This window comes from Odontesthes bonariensis, chromosome 16, assembly GCF_027942865.1.
Source record: "Odontesthes bonariensis isolate fOdoBon6 chromosome 16, fOdoBon6.hap1, whole genome shotgun sequence".
Classification (NCBI taxonomy): Eukaryota; Metazoa; Chordata; class Actinopteri; order Atheriniformes; family Atherinopsidae; genus Odontesthes; species Odontesthes bonariensis.
The window spans coordinates 11,079,659-11,096,198 of NC_134521.1; the positions used below are offsets into that span (position 1 = coordinate 11,079,659).

At 39.0% G+C, this 16,540-nt stretch overlaps 1 protein-coding gene across 1 annotated transcript; it reads left to right on the plus strand.

The window, feature by feature from the left end:
- Positions 1–329: 329 nt before the first annotated feature.
- Positions 330–14,967, plus strand: LOC142402260 (carotenoid-cleaving dioxygenase, mitochondrial-like). Its single transcript, XM_075487852.1, has 12 exons — positions 330–470; positions 4,920–5,121; positions 5,207–5,418; positions 5,884–5,999; positions 6,928–7,030; positions 7,213–7,341; positions 7,430–7,590; positions 7,673–7,840; positions 8,315–8,452; positions 11,255–11,437; positions 13,117–13,227; positions 14,380–14,967. The coding sequence occupies exons 1-12, from the start codon at positions 443–445 to the stop codon at positions 14,494–14,496; spliced, it is 1,668 nt and encodes a 555-aa protein (XP_075343967.1). The 5' UTR covers positions 330–442; the 3' UTR covers positions 14,497–14,967.
- The last annotated feature ends 1,573 nt before the right edge of the window (positions 14,968–16,540 follow it).

The following is a 16,540-nucleotide window of genomic DNA, read 5'->3' on the forward strand; positions in this document are numbered from 1 at the left end:
ATCCTCCTTAATATAAGGCTATTGTTCTTCTTCCAGGACATAAAGACATTCAGTCCTCCAACAGGCTAAAATTCATATGAAATTTAACAGATGGATTAGGTCTTGGGTAATTGTACATTTATTCTGATCTCGGTATTTAAAATCCTTAGCATTAATATTATTCCCTTATAGCCTGTACTATCCTGTGTGTTTGTGTTGAGTGGGGAAAGATGAAAAATTTGTTACATTTTTATGACGTAAAGCAAGTAAACAACTTGTTGAGTTTGCACGTGCTCCAGCAGGCCCGCAGTACACCGGCCCATAAAGGGTGCGCTGCTGCGTGCTGTTACATAACCGCTCACCACAGTGCCTGAAGCCCCGGCGGCTTTACACACAGTTGTGGTGTTTTATGATCTGAAAAGGTCGCAGATAAAGCGGAGAGAAGCTGCATCCATCCTCTGACATGTCGCCCGTGAAGCTGGAGGGTTCCGGTAAGTTTGCCCCGTTGTTGTCAGTGTTTTGCTGTAGGCTACAGATAATAATAAATAAAAAAAACAGACCGGTGAAGGATTCACCTGCTGCTGCTTTCAGAGCGATATCCGAATAGACAATTGCGCATCTACATTTAAGATAACCTGAATAAATGTGTTATTTGCCATGCACAGAAGGTATAAATCAACTTTGGTGTGATCTGACACGCAGTGCCGTGACGACGAGTGAAATCTGCAGAACTGTACAAAATGTTCTTTCTTGTGTACTCAGCCTTACTCTCAACGCTGATGTCAGGTTTCATTTTCACAGGTTTATTTCCTAGTTAAACAACACCGCACTTATTACCAGTCCTCAATAATGAAACGTAGAAAGAATAATAATGAAAACTAATCTAATTTTCAGCTACAGTACAGTCAAACCGTCATAAGAATCATAAAGCTGACTCTCCAGAGAACCGTGTTTGCTCTGCTGCACGGAAAATGCCCAGAAAATGACAACATGCAACGGATGTCAGAACTTTTATCACTCAGGAGTCAAGCGACTGAAAACTGGACCTTGTTCCAGTAACTGCACACAGCTACTTTAACAGAATTTGCTTTGCTTAGTATATTTCTTTTCTAAAGTCTCTGAGGTAAAGAGCTTACATTCACAACATTCATCTAGCAGCTGCAGTTTAAACGAATCAGCTGTGGGAAAACTAACAACTATTTTCATATTTAAAATCAGACCATTGACTGGATAAAATATCAATTCACATGAAAAATAATCACCTGATGCAAAGTCATTCAAAATGAGCCACAACTTTATTAATGCATGAGTAATAACAGTCACAGGTGACAGGTTTATGCATTCAGTACTATAACTTTTACATTTTCATAATTCACATACTCAGGGTTAAGAATCATCTTCACAGTGTTATCAGTGCAAGTGTAGAGGATGTGAATATGTCTCTAAAAGGGATATTTGAATATTTAATTGTGTGAAATCAAAGAGAGATTCGTGCTATCTTAAAAACACAATAGTGGTCCAATCCAAAAACGGTTAATACACATTTCATTATAAATCCACATGTGTTTTTAATAATTTTAACAAAAGCACACGAGCTGCTCTTTTTTGAGTTTCTCTTCCACCTCGGAGATGGATCCAAATCACACCCTCGGCCAGGTTTTTGTTCTTGTCTGCTGCTTTTTTATATTACGGTGGAATAACCATCTGATGCTAAACCTCTGGAGACTGGAAGTTGTCTTTTCAGCCAGTATTTGACTGTGTTTTCATTGCAACACTACATGATATAAGTTGAAGCTTGAGACGGAGAAGTGAACACTTTGTACTGTGCAATCAATATGGACACATAATGTGGAACTAATTCTTAAGGCTGTCCGTTGTTGGGCTGGATATGATTCACACAACCAGAATCGCTTGTTAGGGTATCTATTTAAGCTATTGGCCATAAAGTGTCCTGCACATTCTCTGAGCTGCCATGGAAAGTCTGATTCCCTCAGATAACTCAGCTGTGCCAAAACTGGATCATCTGTTTGTTAGGGCTTGATTGTGCAAGAGCTGCACAGTCTAGAGACATTTTAGGAGAAAGGCTACTTCTTATGAAGCGCCATGATGGCCCATTCTGTGCCTGATTACGGATGCAACTCCTGTGTCTCCATTGAATATTTCCTCATCACTGATCATCACAAAATGTTTAACCTAAAACTAAGAATGTTCATAAATGGCTTCATAGCTATTTTCTTGCAATTAGGCTCATTTCAAATCCCAAGTGCTTAGTTATGTCTGCGTGGTCATTGTTGCTCTAATTTATTTAAATGATCACAGGTGTATTCATTGAAGTTCTTCTTTCAATCTCAACACCATCGTTTCAAAGTATCTGATTTTTATTGTTCATAAGAGGAAATAGTCTTTTTATTGAGATGTAAAAAATGTTAAATGACATCCAAGTTATTGCACAGGGGCTTTCTATGCTGACAGCTCTGTGCCACCTCGTGCCATATTTATCTATTTCTTTACAAAATATTCAGTTTTAAGAATGACACTGCTTCCTACTGAAGAGGGATACAATATAAACCATATTTAAACCATATTCATTGGCTGTGTGCCAGACATGAAAACTGAAAATACCACTTCAAACAAAAACTTTTGTTTTTCGTCCCATAATCCATCAGCCAAATTCATAAAAAAGCCACATTTTATGACTGTATACATATTTCCAAAAACTCGATACACTTGAACTTGAAACCTGAAACACATTAAATGTCTTGAACAATGAAACCAAAAGCTTTCGTCTACATCGACATACATGCAGCAAGAAGCCAAACACAGAAACAAGTCATCTGCACATGGCAGCTTCATATTCAGGTTGATATGATTCAAAAGTCACCACTGAAGGAATAGAATAATTCTCCTCTGGTGCAGATATTGTGCATTTGGCATTTGAACATGCTTACATACGTTTACTCAAAGAAAACACTGTAAACTTATCTTACATTCAGAGTTTGAACACATGTAAGAAAAGCCTCTCCTTTGCAGCAGTGATGGTGTAAACAGTGCAGCTGACTGTTTTAAAATAACTGAAGTCACACATTTGTTATCACTGGAGTCACAAATGCTGCAGTGAGGCCCAACAGACAAAGTTGCTGTTCTCCAGATGTAACTGCACTAAAGGGCAGATCCTCACTAATCTAATATTGCACCACCTATGTTCACCGTGTCACTCCATGCCAGCTCACCCTACCCTCCCAGTTCACATCCCCGATTTCACTCTTTCCAAGCTGGGAATCCTTCATTTTCCTCTCAGTTGGGTTGACATTTATTCTAATCTCCTCAGGGTAATGACGGTAATGACATTCATCACAAATCATTTTCTTCCCAGACTTGTATTAATATAAACTATGAATTTGATTATATCTACAAGTCGTTTGGTGCTGCATGAGAAATAAATTACTCTTGCTAAAAATATGATTAACTCTCAAAAACCCACTTTTGAGATATTTTCCTATTAACTTTTAAAAATCCCTTGCTTCTAATGATTGAAGATATTCAGACCATTTTTTTCCCAATAGCTAATTCACCCAACTATTTACTTTCTGTATTATTAGGATGAGATTGTAAATATAGAAAATTGAGATTGTTTTCCAGTTACAGTTTCAAACCAGAGGATGTTCCACATGTCAGGACAAACTATTCGTCTAAGCTCATCGCTCAGTACACATGTTTGCACACATTAGCTACACACACTTGAATGGAGATGATGAGGGAGGTTAAATATTTAGTCCAAATATGCAGAAGAAGGTAATAAAAATGAGTGCACAGTCATTTTAGAGAGAAGGGAAGTGGTGTGGCTCTACATACAGGCATCATCATCATTAAGTTAAAGTCAAATTTATTTGTATAGCACATTTCATGTACAAAACAATTCAAAGTGCTTTACATAAAATAAAACATTGCAGCAGGGAGTTTAAGAAGCATTAAAAATACATAAAAGAATATAAAGAGAAACAAATAAAATAATTCAAATGAATTTTAAAAACAAGCAAGTGAAGATAAGTTAAACGATACTGTGCAGATTTCATGCATAGACACATGAGAAAAGAAATGTCTTTAACCTGGATCTAAAAATGTCTCCATTTGGTGAAAGTTTAATCTCCACTGGCAGTTTGTTCCACTTATTTGCAGCATAACAGCTAAATGCTGCTTCTCCATGTTTAGTCTGGACTCTGGACTGGACCAGCTGACCTGAGTCCTTGGATCTAAGAGCTCTACTGGGTTTATATTCTCTGAACATATCACAGATGTATTTTGGGCCTAAACCACCAGCAGGCTTTTAGAATCTATTCTGTGACTGGAAGCCAGAGTAAAGATTTTAAAACTGGTGTGATGTGTGTAGATCTCTTAGTCCGGGTTAAAACTCTAGCAGCAGCGTTCTGGATGAGCTGCAGATGTTTAATGCATTAACTGCTTCTTATGTCGTGGTGAAAGTCATTCTGTTTTTGGGCTGTCTATCAAACCTTACTCATACTAATGACCAAAATATCTCTGGAAAACTCTGTTTTTTGCACTAGATCTTGTCATGTCTGACTGACAGAGACTAAGTGATCAGACTTAGTAGTCAAAAGCCCTGGCGACCTTTTGTGACCACAACTCAATCATTCATGCACTAAATTGGCTGAAATCTCACAACTTATCCACGAACATTAAATGATGAAGAGAAGACGTGTTATGTCCATCAGGGCATATTGTTTTTACAGTAAATTAATCAAGAGTCCATTAGAGTATTAATTGTAAATGTTTATTTTAGTGTGACTGAATTGATATGAAGCATAGTGAATGGTGCATTTGAGTACATTTAAGCATAGAAACCACCTCCCCGTTGTCCCTCTGATTTAGGTGAAAGAGAAATAGTCTGGGTATGATTTTGTCTTTGTGGGCATTTTCTACAGATGAACCCAGGCCTGTTGACAATGGCGGGCCAAAGGAATTTACCACAGCACTTAAGGGACTTGAGACAATTGCTGGGCTTGTTCGCAGTGCAGAGGACACCCCTGAGCCAATCGCTACCGAAGTACAAGGAACCATCCCATCCTGGATCAATGGCAACTTCCTTCGCAACGGCCCAGGGAAATTTGAGTTTGGAAATACTCAGTAAGTTGGAAATGTCCCCGCACGCTGCATGATGGTACAAAAAAAAAACGTGTGATATAATCCTAATGTCCGTATTTCATGGCAGCTACAACCACTGGTTCGATGGGATGGCCATGCTCCACCAGTTTAAGATCCAGGAGGGCCAGGTTACGTACATGAGTCGATTCCTTAACAGCGACGCCTACAAGAAGAACAGCGAAAGGGACCGCATCGTGATGTCAGAATTTGGCACCCTTGCCATGCCTGACCCATGTAAAAACTTCTTCCAGAGATTCCTCTCACGCTTTGAGATGATTGGTAAGTAGACTCAGCACGAAGGATCAAGATCGATAGATAATGACTGGCAAAAGAAGAGAAGCAACGATGACAGGCACGTGTGGTGTAGTTGGCTTGCAGGAATGTTGCTTAATTTTCCCTCTGATTGAAGTTTTAAATAAAGCAGAGGTTTTCTGATGCAGTAAAATCAACTCAGTGATTTGAAGCAGGGTAGTAGAGGGAAAATCTATGTCAGATGGAGAAAAGGAATAATTTCTTAGTTTGTTTGTACAAATTCCTCTGTGGTGGAGCGAGGGGCGGAGCCTCTTAAGCAGTCTGTCCATGCCGATGTTGCAGAACAAAGCACTGCAGTGGGGAACTAGGGAGGGAAGAAGAAAATGTTTGACATTCCCACTAAACTTTCCACTAAAGTCGTGTAGCTGAATGATGAAGCAAAGCTTCAAATAGTCTAAAAAGCCTGGGTAATCCTGTGCTTCTTTGTTTCAGAGCCTACAGACAATGCAAGTGTGAGCTTTGTGAAATACAAAGGTGACTACTACGTCAGCACGGAGACTAATTTCATGCACAGAGTGAACCCAGAGAGCTTAGAAACATTGGAAAAGGTACTATCATGGTCGCCATGGAGATATAGGTGCAAATTGATTACTGTGTGTGACTATTATGCTGTCATTAATCTGTCATGTTTTCCAGTAATATCAGCAATATTCATCATGTCTTTAGACCATCAGAACTATAGCAGGATCCACACACATCAGTCCTTCTAATTCCCTTGATATCACCTGATGAGGGCTTAGCCTTTTGATTTATAACTTCTGATGGGGTAGCTGAAAACTAGGGATGCACAGATATATCTATACCTAACATCAGCATTGGTTGATTTTCTGCATGTTGGCTGCTGTCGACTCGTCTGCAAATAGGCGAACATCAATCGCTGGCAGTGGCCAATATTTATCTGGTGTGTCCTCGTTGTGCTGCATTGACTTTGAAACTGACAATATTTGTTTAGACTTAATTTTGTTGGGCACAAAATTATGTTTGGGGCCACGTAAGCACTGAAGTTGGCAATGATTTAACAAGCTAAAAAGGCTTAAGATTACAGTATTTTATTGTTAATTTTGTTTACCCAAATGATGAAAGGTTATAATGAAATTTTTTTGATACATTTCTTTAACATGGCATACTTTAAAATGGTTTAATTATTGACAAAGCATATTTCATTGTTTCCATGGCATTAAAAGTAAAAATAAATTACAAAAACAATCCGCATTTGCTGTAATTCAAATGATCATCTTCAACATCAGCCCAGAGGTTTACTCTTAGTGCATCCCAACCTACAACCTGCTCTCACTGTGTCACAGCCACATAGAGCTTTTCTAATATCAATTAAAGAAGATGCCAACATCTGACCAGGGATTCCAATTGTCATCTTTTAGGTCAATGTTTAACCACTGGACGTCCTGACTTATCCTTTCTACAAGCCCATCCCAACACATCGAGCTAAAACCTGCTGCGCTCCCTTCTGTTTGGCAGGTTGACTGGAGCAAGTTCATTGCTGTAAATGGAGCCACTGCCCACCCACACTATGATCCAGATGGCACCACCTACAACATGGGCAACTCTTATGGAAGCAAAGGTTTGGCTTTTTCCTACTTAAAGGCCCACATGGTTTGCACAAGTCATCAACACTTTTCTTTTTAATCTTCCTTTACAATATCAGCTACGTTACTGTCACTGAACATCTGCCTCTGCCTGCTCACACCTCACCCCAGAACAAATGTCTATAAAAGCTCCTAAAGTATTACCCTTTTATTTTAGGAGCTCTGTACAATATCATTAGAGTTCCTCCAGAGAAGATGGACAGCAAAGACACCCTGCAAGGAGCCAAAATCCTCTGCTCTATTGTACCAGCAAACAAATCCCATCCCTCCTACTACCACAGCTTTGGTAAGCCAGTACTCCTGGGCATCACACGTTAGTTTTGTCTGTCTCTTTCACTTTCACAAGTTCAGTAATACCCCTCTGCTGCTTCTAGCTATGTCTGAGAACTATGTGGTGTTCATCGAGCAGCCAATTAAGATGGACCTGTTGAAGATAGTCACATGCAAGCTAAGAGGGAAGGCTTTGAGTCATGGCATCTACTGGGATCCCAAGCTGGAAACCATCTTCCACCTTGTTGACAAGCACACAGGAGAGGTGAGAACTGCACCCAAATTTAGGTCATTTGAGAGAAATCTGAGAGAAAAGCTGATTTTTGCAAGTGTTTTTGGTCCTGCAGATCATCCCAGTTAAGTACCACACCAAAGCCATGTCCACCTTCCATCAAATCAACGCCTTTGAGGAGGACGGATTCTTGATGCTTGACATGTGCTGCTCAGACGACGGCCAAGCCATCAACAACTACCTGATCCAGAACTTACGCAAGTCAGGAGAGGCACTAGATGAAGTCAGTATTATTACACCATCCACAGATAATTTTATTCTGAGTTTAGAAATATTTTTTTTAATTTTATTTCAGTTATTGAATTCATTTTTTTTTCCTCAACTGGTTTTGCTCAAGACACTGATGGCATTGATCTTATTTCCTTTTTTAATGCTAAATAATTACTTTCAGTGTTGGACTTGTTGCCCTCTGTTAATTTTTTTTTGTTGTTGTTTTAAAACAAGCAATTACGGAAAAAAAACGAAAAAAAAAAAAAAGACTTTTGCGAGATCTCGCAAACACAGACACAAACATGGAGTGGGAGAAATTTAGTTTTTAATCTCGCCTTATTTTAGGCCCATTTCAAAATAAAATTCAATACATTTCTCCCACTCCATGTTTGTGTCTGTGTTTGTTTTGATTCCCATGGGCCCAACTGACATTGTCCTAAATGCGAGATGATGCACGAAGCTCTAAAATGCACTGTGTCCCTTCCAGGTGTACAACGGCACAGACAGGACTTTCCCTCGTCGTTTCGTCCTGCCCCTCCACGTGAGCAGTGACACCCCAACAGGCCAGAACCTGAACACTCGACAATCCAGTACAGCATCCTGTGTCAAACTCAGCTCAGACAAGGTGAGCTGGAAGCTTCAAAATGACAAATACTGACAAATAATACATGTCTGACCCGTCTATTTTTTCTGTTTTTAACACATTGACTACCAGCGGTTTTTACAGAATTATGTCTTAGACTCCCAGCGTTCTAAACCATTTTTTTGACGTATTTTGTACAGTCACAGCATATTATGTGATAGGGCCACTGAAACATGTTATGGCTCGTTTGAAAGCTGAGACTTTAAACTCTTTGTGGGTCAAAACTGCGTGTCTCTAGGTGCCGCCATTAGCGAGCTATCCTTAGCTAAACCAAGGCGGGTATCCACCAAAATCAACAACAAACTGAGATCGGGGCTTTTGTGAAAGGTGCGCTCCTCTTTCAGCCTGTGGCACTTTAGATACATATCCGGGTCAGTCAGTTGTCGCGTGTCTTCTTCTCCTTCTTGTTGTTTGTTTATGTTACTTTACCGTCACCCTCTGGAAACCGACACGTGCAATTGGACAAAATGCGGAAATGCACAACAATCAATGCAGCGTTATCAAAATTGTTCTTGAGTTGACGCAAAGCCATTGGCGTAATGATCAAAATGTCCAGATGATGACACCAGTTTTTGACTGCCATCTATGTCAGTTCTGTTCATCACATAATTACAAAAATCACACAGAATGTGCATTAGAATGTATAGATTCAGAATCCATAAAAAAAAACGTAAAAACGTATTTTTACCATTTGGGAGCCAACGCATGGGCAGTAAAAACGTAGTTTTACGTGACTTGGGAGTCAATGTGTTAATAAACTGAAATAGCAACGCTACGACACAAAAATGCCCCATTCTTAGTTTATAGTCCTTATTTCTAAATTAAACTCTAATAAAAAACCAATTCTGTGCCCAAACAGGAAGTTCAGCTGGAAACACTCTGCTAGGCCACAAAAATGAGATTTTATGCCTTGTAGATGTAATCTGAGCGGAAACCCAGAAAGAACACTGTTCCCTGTTTAAAATGTGTTCATAAACAGAATTTGATTTTCAGTTAAGGTGTTGGATTGAGTAGCCTGCAAGGTGCCTTTGTGTAGATTATCAAACGGGTCAAAGAGCTTTTTCTGTGAGAGGGATTAACGGAACAAATTCTGGACTCTGACTATATTCATTTTAGATTAAGACTGAAGCAGGTTTTTTTGTTGTTTTTTAAGAAATACCAGCTATGTGATCATAAATGACCTGCATATGCTATTTTATGATGTTACTGTATGACTTTTATGTAACTGAGAGGCCCCTCTGGAGGATTTGTGATATTTGCTAATGCTTAACATTTGTCCCTATTCAAATAGACAAAAAAAGAAGAACAGGCACAGACCATAAAGAGAACTGGGGCAGCTTATGCTCAAATACAATTGGCTCAGAGCACAATGGGTTGATGTTAACTGAGGTTCAAACCTGCCTCGCTCAGAGGAAAAGCTAGAGAGAAACAAAGGGAATAACAATGCAATAAGACACTTAAACAATGGAAATGATAATAATTGAAAAATAAAGGGGTAAAAAAAGATGAATGACATAATAGGAAAGTAAGTTTGAACATTTAGTAAAATATGAATAAAAAAACTGAGCAACTTATATGCAGGAAATATTAATATTTTTTTAAATAAATGCATATAAACTCAAAAATGTCAAATTAAATTATAGTAATTTTAAGCCCATTCAATTAATCACATGACAAAAATAAGTTTGTAAAGTTGTAGAATTAAAACTTTCCATTTAATTATGTTCCAACAGGTAACCACTAAACATGTGCCAGTAATGGTACATTTTGGACAACTGATCCTTAGATATAATAAGACAATAATGAAGAGGACATCACCGTGTTATACCTTTGTTATACATTTACCTTCTTTTCTGAATCAGTGGATGGAAATCTCGTCAGCTAAAAGACTTTTTGAACCTCTTAAATCTGCTCATAGAAACCATCATTCCACTGAAGTTGCACTTATAAGAGTTATAAATGATCTTTATACCATCTACACTTCAATTTTACCGGTGCTTGATTTGAGCGCAGCATTTGACACCACTGATGGTCACATTTTATAGGTCACATGTCTCACATGTCACTTACTTTGGTCATATTGAGTCATACTTGTGTGGCTGCTCCCAATATTTAAGTTTCTGACGTTAACAGTGGTGTACCACAGAGCTCTATCTTTGGCCCTCTGTTGTTTTCACTCAACATAAGTCCCCTTGGAAACTGTTGGTCATTTGTTCTCATTCAAGAAGACACTAATGCAAACTTCAGTATCCCTATTGACACTCAGAACTCAGCAAAAAATCCACAGAGCTCCACAGGGAAAATAAATGATGATTACACTGTTGCACTCCTCTAATTAGCTGACCTTCTACAGCCTTATTTGCTGGTTTGTGTTCTACAATCACAGTGTAAGATTACTGAGTATCCACACAGTTCATCAACTCTCTGCTGGTTGATTTTATTGGGCAGTCTGATGAGATAGCACCTTTATTATTAGTCCTTTATTGTTTGTGGATGCTTCTATTTCTTTTCTCTGTATTTAATTTTCTTCTATTATGCGATTTTTGTCCGTGTGTAAAATAAAATCTACCTGTGTGTGTCTTTGAGTCTTCATACCATTGCGTCTACACATTTTCTTTATTCAGCCCATGGAGACCTATGTAATTCTAGGTTAAATAGATATATTTCAGAACTGAATCTCAGTCAAACTGAAGCCGAATGCTCACAGATGCTTGGAAAGAGGGATGACAAATACTCTGCTGACCTGAAGCAACAATAGACATTTAATCCTCTCTTTGTCAACAGGTGTTCTGCCAGCACGAGAATCTCCATGGAGATGACCTCTGTGAATATGGTGGCCTGGAGTTCCCTCAGATCAACTACGGCAAATGTAACACTCGGCCGTACCGTTATTTCTACGGCTGTGGCTTCAGACACTTGGTGGGAGACTCATTGCTCAAAATGGACCTGGAAGACAAGACGTTCAAGGTGTGTGTGAGTGGGAGTGTGCACGAGTGTGCACGTCCTGGGACAACACATTCATCATCACTAAAGTCAGCAGCTTCATGCTAAAATCTTGACCAAAGACTCAATATAGTTTAATAACATAAGCTTCTACAATCGCCTTAGTGGGATATTTTATCAACGTCAATTAACCAAAACAATGGCTCAGAATAATGGTGAGAAATGGGGATCGGTTCATCCGCTTTTTAGAAATCTTTGGCCCTGATGCGGAGAAAATAACGGTGTATAGAGCAGCAGTAACCTTTGTAAAGCTCTAAATAAAATACTAGGGAGACATTTTACTACTCAAAATGGCCCCAGTCGAGAGATGACACACACCCTGTTTGTTTGAGGGTGGGGCTTCCTGTGCCAAACTTTTCTGATTGGTTGAATACTCTTAAGCATTTTACTTGACCGCACCCTCATTTCCCTCCATAGCTCATGAAATTTGCTATCTCTATCGCAGGAATTGTTGTTTTTAATTTTTAAACACAACACTCAAACTGAGCTGTTCATCTGTGGTTCAGTGACTCGCAGAGAGATGGAACGAAGACCCTCAGCAGAGGGTTTATTCAAAATGTACCTTACATTCACAGGCATTAAGACCACAGTGGAGATTCTGACACATATAATGTGGGTCAAAATGTAGCTTTCGTGTTACTCCATCCAAAAATAACTAAATCCACAAAGCAGCCCCGTCCAAAGCTCCCTGATTCAGCTGTTACGTCTCATTTGCTTAATTATCTTATTCTTGTGCCTTGGCTCTCCTGGGGGTTTGTTCAGTTTGGCTTTAAAGGTGTGTTTCACTCTCTGGGACTTTTTTTCAAGCAAGTAAAAACATTCCTTCATGCCGCTGCAGCTCCGTCTGATTCGGAGGGTTTGACGTGCAGCACGCAGACGGAGCAGCTAAAGCACCAGGAGGAAATGGCCGCATCTACAAAAAAATCTGGCAATGTGTCGTATTCCTGCAGGATTGGGCTGAGGCGTGGGTGTTTTTTAAAAAAAAAAGCTGTGGAAAATTCATCAATTTTTTTTCCTCCAATCCACTGCTTTGTTCTCTCTCCTCATTCAGTATTGAGCTCAGTTTGGGTTTTTCCGTCTCTCTGACCGTTCGAACAAACATTAGCATCAATTCCTTTCTCACACCTCTCAGTAAAGATGTTTGTGTTTTTGCTTCTGAAACACAAATTTGTCTCCTTCTCAGCAACATCATACCTAAATCTACAAAAAAGCTGAATTTCACAAACTTGGGTGGTGAGCTGAAAAATGAGTGAAGGAATCATTTTATGAGTCTTGGTGCAGATCTGGATCACTTTTTTTTGTAACTAAGCTGTGTCCTTTAACTTCAGATTAAAAAGGAAAAGGCTTTTTTTATGCTGTTTTTATATGCAGTTATATGCCAAGATTGAGACAGAACCATGGCAGCTGTTAAACTCAGTGTCCAGCATTCATGTAAATAAAAGCAAATTAAAAGCAAATAAGCATCTATGAAAATGTTAAACTATAAAAAAAAAAAGGCGGTGAAAAGAGAAGGCACCTTGGAAAATTACCGTTTTCAAATGTATTAATGATGCACGAGTTTAAAAGCCACACTTTTGCTTTTAAAATCAGCAATACAGAAATTAAACACTGAGCTGCAATTACTGAATCTGAAACATTTGCAGGCCTGGTACCAGAAGGGCTTCTACCCATCAGAGCCTGTGTTTGTGCCATCGCCTGATGCTGTGGAAGAGGACGACGGTGTCCTCCTGTCGGTGGTTCTCACACCCTCACAGGTAAGACTCTTTGGGAGGCTGCTAGGGAGCAGCCAGAAGCCACAAGTTAATAAGAAAAGTGCTGCTCATTGTGTGGTTACATCACTGTAAATATGTGTCCTTTTATGATGTTTATTTTAATGGTAAAGCAAGCCTGTCTCAGTTAACTTAAGCTCTTATAATCCACACACCAGTGTGTTGCAGGTTTATGATGTTTTCATGAAAGTTGGCCTGAGCTGACCGAGGCATGGAAAAATAATGCTGTGGTGCCTGCAACAGGAACACAGACGAGAGACGATGTGTCAAATGACTCAAAGTTAGCTTTAATGCGAATACAAAGTTTGCAAACAGGATTTACGTTTGAAACGACAGAAAAAAGGTCCAAACAAGAGTGTTTTTGGCAGTTTGAAACAGAGCTAGAAGGCAAATCAAACACCTAAGGAGCAAACCGTTTTGGACCAGCAGCAGTCTCATACTTCACCTGTCAGTACCGTGGAATATTGTTCATAACGATGCTGTGCAAATATAACATTTATGGTAGATTTCACATCGTTTCACATTGCCAGCGGCAGCCTTGTAATCCTCCATCCGTTGGTGGAATCATTCCAGTTATTCCTCTCAGGGACAACTCTGCAGACTACTGCAAGAGGAAGTGATGTCATTCAGGCTGCGATGGACCATCATTTCTTGACAAACATTAGAAAAAACAGTTTGACGTGTGATGGGACTGCAGGAGTCGGCCCTGCACAGAGAGACTGAAGAAGCTTGCAGCCAGCTGCTGTGCAGATCGATAAAAATTAATTTATCTATACTGGTGGCTTGATGCTTTGTTTTGGTGCCTCCTTGTTAGAAACATTGGTTAGTTCAGGTGTGTTGGTAGAGGAAAAAGTGAACCGTGCTCCCTCTTAGCCTGGGCTTCCAGAAAAAATGTCCACCTGGGTGTCATGCATCCATCACTGCGGATCGAAGCTGCAGCTTATAAAACCCTGCAGCTTCAGCAGAGTCATGTGACACGGGGCTAAATAGTCATTGCACTCTTTTCCCTTGAAGACAAAAGACAGATGTTAGTGGGTGTTGGTGGATTTTTGTCCATGCAGTGAGAAAATCTCTACAGTGAACACTTTATAAACTTTCAGTGTTTTTTATATTAACTCCACCAAGTTTTCTCTACAGGATAAAGGAACTTTCCTCCTGATTTTGGATGCCAAGACGTTTGAGGAACTGGGACGAGCCAACGTGCCTGTTAACATACCTTATGGCTTCCACGGTGCCTTCAATGCCTCTGCATAGACCCGTTTCTGCTATCTCCAAAGTGTTTCTGGTACTGAATGTAATACAATAACTACCAGTGAAGTATTAAGCACATACCACTATATTCCTGATGCTGCAAAGTTACTGCTGCACTACATGCTAAGAGAAGATTCAGTGCTCTGTTAATTAATGTTAATTAACTTCATACTTATTGTTTCTTCTAAGCAGTTAATTAACTCATATATATTCATGTTATTGTTATTAATTACATTTCTTATGCATCAACTTGAAAGCTGACACAATGTCCTCCGGGACACATCAACAATAGAAGATCCATCGGTCAAAAACTCTGGGAATCAAAGCTTAAAGTTCAGGTTCAAAGAAATCTGTTGCCAAAATGTATAATTTTTTTATGAATAATTTTCACATTTTTTACTCCAACAATATATTTATACATGCACTATGACCTTTATATCTTTTAATTAAATTGTACTTCTGTATACATTTAAATGTGTTGTTTGTGCATCTTTCACACAAGGAAACTACTGCAGGATAATGTTCAAAAACATAGTTTAATTGCAAAAGAAGTGTTTAATATGCTTACAAGGTTTCATGAAAAACATTATTGCTTAAGTTGCATAAACATAATAAACAGAGGAATATAGAAATCATATGTTTTAGGGCCTCACACAACTCCAGATGTGGGTTGTTTTTTAATTTACTTTTAATTGAGTTTTTTATTCATCACTTGTCAAAGTCTACAAAATATCAGATTTAACTCAAATATGTGGATTCTTTTCAACATCTTTCACTCTGTTTTTATTATTTAAAATTCCTCCTTTGTTGTGTTTGTTGTTGAAATAGAATTATCTCTGCTAGCCAATCAAAACCTTTTCATTTCCCTGCAGTCTGCAGGGGGAAAATTAATAAAATAGGACTATTTAGGATAGAGACAAGAAGGATCATTTGTCTTGTTATGAATACAAAGTTAAAAAATATGGAAAATATAATTGTTAAGCATCTGAAATCCTAAGCAGGAGGCAGTTTGATAAAGAAAGTTGTAAAAGGACGAGGTCCCAAAGTGTTATGGCTGCTCTTTGTATAAATTTAGCCAATTCAAATTTGAACCAGACCATCAAAGGTGAGGTTTGTTCATTATCCTTTGCTGAAGAGGTAAGACACGTCTACTGAGTAGAGAGTTTAATCATTTAAATGACAGTCTGACAAACCAGAAGACTGATAAAAATACATCACAGGGCTTTCTACAAATACAGGTTATTTATGAGTTAAGTGCTGCACATCTTTCGTTTCAATCCCACAACAAAGCAAACAAAAAATGAACATTGAAAACACCTGAATCATGTGAAAGAGTTTTTTTTTGTCTGTTTATGAACGCCACACATTGTCCACTAGAGGGCAGCATATGACAGCAGTTATGACCCTCCAGGCACATGAATCCGCAGTCTGGACCTGAACTCACTATCTGAGCATGATTCGCTCACTTTAAAAAAGGAGAAAATACGACAGGAGAAAAAACTGTTGGATGCTGCTTTATGTGAGTTTTGGCAGTAATATCTTGAATTTTGAGAGCAGGACCAGCGCAATGTGATCAATGTTGCAAACCTAGTGAACAAAAGCTCTCACTGTTTTCAGCAGAGCGACTGTGAATCCTCATGGAGCCATAGTCATACAACTGTTTGAACAAAGGGGTGAGGCAGGGGCAATGTCTCCGAAGGAGATGGGTTTCATGTGGGCACATCCGCAGCGAGACGGATCCAACCTGTGACCCTGTGACAATAGGAAAATCTGTCACTGCTGGCCCAAAATACACTGCAAACACTGAACAAGCTATTTTAAAATCTATGACCTAAACAACTGCACATTTGGTACACTTAAGACGGTGTGTCTTTGTCAGAAAGAATAAAAAAATAAAAGGCAAGATGAGGAAAAATCACAGAAAAAGTGAAAGCAACTTAGTTGGAAAAAAAGAAGTAAAAGAAATTAGAATTGAACAATGGATTGAAGCGGAAGAATAACTGCGGCTTTCACGTTTTAGGCTGCGTGTGTGGCCACAGAAACAGAT

Coding starts and splice junctions, on each gene's coding strand:
- LOC142402260 (XM_075487852.1), top strand. CDS start 443: ATGTCGCCCGTGAAGCTGGAGGGTTCCG. Junction 7,031..7,212: donor CAACTCTTATGGAAGCAAAG/GTTTGGCTTTTT, acceptor CTTTTATTTTAG/GAGCTCTGTACAATATCATT. Junction 13,228..14,379: donor TGGTTCTCACACCCTCACAG/GTAAGACTCTTT, acceptor TTTTCTCTACAG/GATAAAGGAACTTTCCTCCT.